The sequence below is a fragment of the Equus quagga genome, unplaced genomic scaffold (assembly GCF_021613505.1).
Source record: "Equus quagga isolate Etosha38 unplaced genomic scaffold, UCLA_HA_Equagga_1.0 208929_RagTag, whole genome shotgun sequence".
NCBI lineage: Eukaryota > Metazoa > Chordata > Mammalia > Perissodactyla > Equidae > Equus > Equus quagga.
The window spans coordinates 1-6,886 of record NW_025799112.1 but is presented as its reverse complement, the minus strand read 5'-3'; the positions used below and the strand labels follow the sequence as shown (position 1 = coordinate 6,886).

Below are 6,886 nucleotides of genomic sequence, written 5' to 3'. Positions count from 1 at the left end.
AGAAGTCAAGAACACTGTCCCCAAGATGCAGCTAGGCCAGGGTCATAGCACACTGAGAAACCTGTCAAGCAGAATGAAGTCCCTGTTGTGTCACAACCAGGGCATGGACAGAGACAGCTGATGTTGGTGGGAAGTTAGAATGAACAGAGCTGAGCTGTGTGGAAGGAGCTGTGGGAGAAAAGGGATTCTCAGATTTGGGCTGAATCGCTAACCCACATCCCAAGGAGTGCAGACCCAGATCAGTGTGTTCACAGCTGCATAAAGAAAACTAGAACTTCATCAACATATGAGACTTTTCAACAATGTTGTTTATTGTTTAAATATTTACAAGTAATAATCTATTAATTTCTTACAAAATTCTGTATTCAGTCATCCCAGATCGCTTTACTATCTTGTATTTATATGCCGAAGTTTTCCTATGAATATTTTCTCAAAATTCTGTATTATCTGTATGCTAAAAGACTCTGCAAGACTTTTTCTTTTCTCCTAGACTTGTTTTCTGATGTGAAATTCAGCTGCAGCTTTCTCCACTGTGATTTTAGGATTGCTGTCACTCAGTGTAGAACTTCACTGTTACCTGTGTATGAAATGAGTGATCTCTGAAGACTTTCCTTCTTTCAGGACCTTGAGAGTGTTTGGCATATCTGAATCCTCACATGGGCCATAAATGTCACTCTATGACTAAAGGGTTTCTCATGATTTCTCAGTGAATCACTTGTCTACAAATTACGGGTTTCTCATGATTTCTCATTGAATTGCCTCTTCAGTATGAAGTAGTTGATATTCCCAAAGAGGCTTCATCCTCCCACATCCTGTTTTAGTGTTTATTCTTTCACTGAGTTTTCCTGTGCTCACTATGCCTGGTACTTGGCTGCATATTTGTTCACAATGATTATAGACCTAGGAGTTCTCCCAAGTGGAGTCTGCTCATGTTGTTTAACGATAAATTATAAACGAGAGTATTCCCACACTGACCACAGACCCAGGGGTCCTCCCCGTGTGAGTCCTCTAGAGTGTTTAAAGTTTAGGGCTGTTGGTTAAAATATCTACATTCCTTATATTTACAGTGTGAGTTCTCTCAAGTCATCTATGGTAAGACCACTGACTGAAGCTTTTCTCACACATATGGATTCTCTTCCATATAAATTTGAGCATTGAAAGGATGACTGAAGGATCTTCCACATTGATTACAGTGTTTCTCCAATGTGTAAGTCCTCTGATGTGTTTAAATGTTAAAGCTATGATTGACGTTTCTTCTACATTCATTACAATTATAATACCATGTCATCTCAGGTCAGAATATTTACTGAGGGCATTCATGATTCTCTCTCCATTGTGGGTTCCCTCATGTCGTCTAAGGGCAGAACACTGACTGAAGGATTTCCCACACAGCTGACATTCATATGGTTTCTCTCCAGTGTGAGTTCTCTCATGTCGTCTAAGGGCAGAACATTTACTGAAGGCTTTCCCACATAGATGACACTCATATGGCTGCTCGCCAGTGTGCGTTCTCTCATGCTGTCTGAGGTTAGACGACTGACTGAAGGCTTTCCCACAGAGGTGACATTCATATGGTTTCTCTCCAGTGTGAGTTAGATTGTGTTTTCTAAGGTCAGAGCTTTGAATAAAGGCATTCCCGCAGATATGGCATTCGTACGGTTTCTCTCCAGTGTGAGTCATCTCATGTCGTCTAAGGCTAGAGCAGTTACTAAAGGCTTTCCCACACAGATGGCACTCACAGGATTTACCTCTAGAGAGAATCTGCTTATGTTGATTCAAGCATGACTGGTCACTAAGGGATTTTTGACACAGTTTGCTGATACAGGGTTTCTTTTCCATGTGAGTTAACGAATGTTGAGTCAACATGGAGCTATGAGTGAAATCTTCTCCCAAATCATTACGTTCAAAGGGATCCTCTGGAGTGTCAGATTTCTGCTTTAGGGAAGGAGATAAAAGGCTGTTAATGGCTTGCTCACATACATTCATTCATTCCTTTACATATGAATTCTAAACTTATCATTCAATGATAGCCTCCAATTAAACTATTTCCAATGCCATTTGCATACACATGTGTTACTCTCCTGCATACACAAAGATTTTCTCTTTTGTGGCGTAACAACTGCAGAACTTACAGATTAACTTTGAAGGCTTCAACATGTCTCAAAGACTAGGCATATGAGCAATGTTTATGCAGCTGTCCTTTCATTTCAGATTTCAGGTTATGGTTTTGAGATCCGAGTAATTTCTTCACTAAATTGAAACTATCCAAGTTTTTTCTCATAAAGAGCTTAATCCCAACCTAACTCAGGCTACGGTGCTCAATTACTAACCTCCCACTGCCAGGTTTTTCACTGGACAACCTGGAAACACCCATGAAACTTACCATTGGCGTGTTTGCAGATGAGCCCTTCTTGCCGATATGCTGTGTGTCTATCATTTCTTGTTCTTTAAGGCCACTCTCCCTGCCTAAAACAATTGAAAAAAATAAATATTTAGAATGGCAGTAGGGGGATGAAAATGTTGAAAAGTACCAAAACCCATGTGAGTATGTTTCAAAAATTGACAATTCAATGGGGAATAATCTAGAAAGAAGAAAAACATTATAGGACATTGATAATTAGTAAAGATTTTCAGGACAGAAATATGAAAAAAGTAAAATGGAGGTAAGATGCTAGGTAGGTCAAGAGAGGGAAAACATTCAAAGGGGAGGATAGGGACAACAGCTATTATGTGAAAGTTTAACTTCAATAAGTACATGAATATTCCTTTCTCTAAAGCCAAAGACAATGGCAGGAGGACATGTGAATTGCAATTGACATATGCGAGGAATAATGACAACACCTGAACCATTCTGCTCCAATGTCTTCCACCTACATTTTAGAAAATGTCACTCACTTAACAAAATCTTGAGTTGGTATTTCTAAGAACGTGCTCAGTCACTGACAGGCACCTCCACGTACTGAAGCACAGGTCCCTGCTCCCTACCTGGACTCTGGCCTTGGAGAAATCCTGTTCCTTCACTCCACAGCTCTTCTTGCTCCAAGTGGAAAATCACGTCTGATTTGCAATGCTGATACCCTGTTCATGCAACAAAGGCAGGTGGATTTTGAGTTCCAAGCTAATAACCTGCATTATCATCAAGTCCAAGACAGGCTACTGAGGAAGAATGCGGAGAACAGTGAAGTTCAGCTCAGGCAACAAAACTCTGAACAGAGAAAACACTGAAGGTGCTTCATCAGACCAGGAAGAAATCTGGGTTGTGTGTCCAAAATTGTGAGGACCTCTGGATGCTGATATCCATGCCCAAGTTCAAGGACAGAATGCAGAATCCTCAGTCTTTACAAAAATGAAGAAACTGAATGTCTCCACAGTGGGTTGAGTATTATTTTCAAACAGACGCAAATAAACATAAGCTGCACAAGAATAATCAAAGCTCCATTATCTTCACTCCTCTGGTCTCAAGCCTCAGCATAATGACTAGAGCAGGATAACTATTTAGAAAATATTTAATCAATTTATTCATGCATTCAAAAATATTCACTGAGATCCTAGTTTTGCTCTGAGTGTTAGAAACTGAGAAGCAAGAAAGATGTTAAATTGTGGTCAAGACTACATTCTAGGGTGACAAAGTAGATATGAATAAAATGCAAAGAAACCACTTTCTTTCATGTAGTTATAAGGTCTATGAAAGAATCAGGGCAGAGATTGGACTGCGTATGGAGAAGCTGTTCTAGATACTTGTTGACTGACTGAATGAATAAATACCTACCTACCTATCTATAAACATAAATCTTGACAGACTCACCCATGGAGACCAGATGACTGACGTTCTCCAGCATCACATCTCTGTACAGCTTTCTCTGGGATGTGTCCAGCAGGGCCCACTCTTCCTGGGTGAAGTCTATAGCTACATCTTCAAACGTCACTGATTCCTAAAACATCATGGATATTCTGGTTTAGACAGACCATTCCCCACCAATGTCTGGAGTGGGAGGGCTGAGATGACAGCACTGAAGAAGGGGCTGGAAGAGCTGGATATGTAGGAAGATCAAACTGAGTTTGGGGCTCCCATCAGTTCATTCTCAGTGTGAGCTGGCATCTGCCTTTCAGACACATCACAGAGAGACACACAGTCTGAATTAAGAAACCTTTATTATAAAGTAATATCACATGAAGTATGGTGTGGTATTCCCTGGAAATTTTCCAATCAACTGGTAATCACGACTTCCAGACATGTGATTATAAAATTTGCCCTTGAAAATTCATAACTAAAATTTTCTTTCTGATTAATGTCAAGTAACTTTACAGACTCATCACAAGGCAAACAATAACCTTGATTTGCCACATTTAAACCATGACTCCATGACTACGGTTACACTATTCCCACAGATAAACCTCAGATTCCTCAGCTATGAAATGGTTTAATAACCTGTTATCAGTGTTGACAGATCCAACGAACTAACGTACGAATGTATGTATTCATCCTATCTAAGTAAACATGTATTAAATGCAAGTTATTAGTCTACTACTCATTGAAATGTCCAAGAACCTTGAAGCAATCTCAGCATTCCTTAGAACTGAACAAGATTCATACAGCACTTAGTGTCATTAGTCTCTCTCAACTCTACAGCACTCAGGTGTTCAGAACTAACTGTAAGGTCAGATTGTACAGCAGCACAAGCCAGCGACCTCGGAGATGGCTGTACTGAAGGACAGTCCTAGCCTGACCATTCCTGTGGTACGAGGACTCCCATTCCCAATTTCCTCTGGGACCTCAAACACTAGTTACCGCTCTCTCTTGTCTTTTTTTTTTTAAAGATTGGCACATGGGCTAACATCTGTTGCCAATCTTTTTTTTTTTTCTGCTTTATCTCCCCAAACCCCCCTGTACACAGCTGTATATCTTACTTGCAGGTCCTTCTAGTTGTGGGATGTGGGACGCCACCTCAACGTGGCCTGACGAGCGGTGCCATGTCCGCACCCAGGATCTGAACCCTGGGCCGCCGCAGTGGAACGCACGAACTTAACCACTCGGCCATGGAGCCGGCCCCTCTCTTGTCTTTATCTTGTCTCTCTGCTAACGGATACAAGAAGCCTCTTGGTTGATTATTCTATCTAGTTCCTGAAAAATTCCCACAGCCTATTAAATCTTCCTTTACGCCTTCTCCTGAACGCACAGCCACACTTAAGGAAGTAATGCTCCTTGTACATTAACGCCAGTTACCAAATGCGAAAAGAAAGGTTACAAAAAAGGAAAATGCGTGACTGGGGACAAGAATAATAACGAGAATTTTAGTTATCTTTTTAAGAAGTTTCTAAAAGTGCAAATATGTTCTATCAAAATATTAAATTTAGAATAGGAAAAAAATAAATAAATGGCTCCTCGTGACTTCTGTGGCCTAAACTTTTCTCATGTTCCCTTCAACACATCAGAGTCCTCACCCAGGACCTGTAACACTGGATTAATTGAACTCACCTGATGAAATCACTGCCTCCCTGCTGGACTGTAATGTTCTGCTCCTCACTCATCTCTCTCATCTGCATTCACCACAACCCTTAGACCATGAGAGCCAATAACATGATTTATGAGTAAACTATTTCCAAATGAGGCTGTGGACTGAATTAGAGAAAGAAAACTTCTCTCATCTCTTCTGCAAATATACAACCTTAATGGAGGCTAAATGAGTGCCACATTAGGAAGGATATCAGTTATCAAGGAGATCCTGATCCATTATAAACATTCTTGTATCCTGGGGAAACTTCACTAGAGCTCAAATGCCTGAATGCCACCTGACTGCACTTAGAACATCCACACCAACAGGAAACACTTGCCCATCTAATGGCACTAGGATGTCACTTCAGTAGAAAGAGGCATTCCTTACTCACCAGTGGCTGCATTGTCAATAACTCAGTTGGAAGCTGTCTTTCTCTGGGTTTTCACTCACAGACAGTCCAAGCATTAAGCAGGCAAAGCTGAGGAAGGAGAAAGAAGCCATGAGACTCCAGTCCTGTGCACTGGACTGGACTGTCATGACCCACTTGTCATGTCCAGACCCAAACGACCTGGGTCTGACCCCCTGGCCTAATCAAAAAACATGCAGTGCCCTCTATGAGAAAGACACAGAGGACTCTCCTCCCCTCCCAGGGTCAATAGTAAGACGACTATGACTATAGTTGATAATAAAAAACACAGAAATACAGCTATCTTATGGATAAGAACATCAAAAGTATTGAGTTTTATATGCTAATTAGCCTATAGCATCCAGCCTTACGCAATCCCTCTGTGACTGAAGCAGGGCGATCCCTGACTCATGCCACATGGAGATTTTGGTTTCCACCTGTAGGAAAACACTGTGGAATCTCTCAGGTTTCCTTATTCTTGCCTTATGCACTAGCAGCGGTCCTCCAACATCCACGGCAGCCCTCTGGAGCCTCACTCCCTTCCTGCTCTCCCTCAGTCCTGACGTTTAGATCTGTCCCCCATGGACCTGGATATCAAGCAACCAAGAATCTATTGTATGATGGTGTTAATTAATTCAAGGATTTATTCCATTTGGAGGGGTCAATGGTACCCACCCTGCCAGTCCAGTCCTTAAGATCCCCTGCATGAGAAAGTAGCAGGAGTATAGGAGTCATAACATTACTCTCATGTATGTCTCAATCCTCTAGGTCAAGGACACTCAGATAATAGGGAGTGGCTGGGGTTTAGGAGAAAATCTAGATGCTCCGTCTGATGGTTTAGCCAAGTGGTAGTTGAAATCCTCCAAATCGGGTTCTGTATTAATCTTCATTAGCTGCAACATCCCTGGGTTTCAGTATTTACCAACACACAGGTATACGTATATGTACATGCATATATATGTATATACACAGAGAGAAAGCATTT

General features: G+C 41.3%; 1 protein-coding gene across 1 annotated transcript; it reads right to left on the bottom strand.

The window, feature by feature from the left end:
- Positions 1–290: 290 nt before the first annotated feature.
- On the bottom strand, positions 291–6,554 carry LOC124233673 (zinc finger protein 705A-like). Its single transcript, XM_046650797.1, has 5 exons — positions 5,887–6,554; positions 3,806–3,932; positions 2,986–3,078; positions 2,384–2,466; positions 291–1,935 (listed from the first exon to the last, which is right to left on the bottom strand). The coding sequence occupies exons 1-5, from the start codon at positions 5,896–5,898 to the stop codon at positions 1,285–1,287; spliced, it is 966 nt and encodes a 321-aa protein (XP_046506753.1). The 5' UTR covers positions 5,899–6,554; the 3' UTR covers positions 291–1,284.
- Positions 6,555–6,886: the final 332 nt, after the last annotated feature.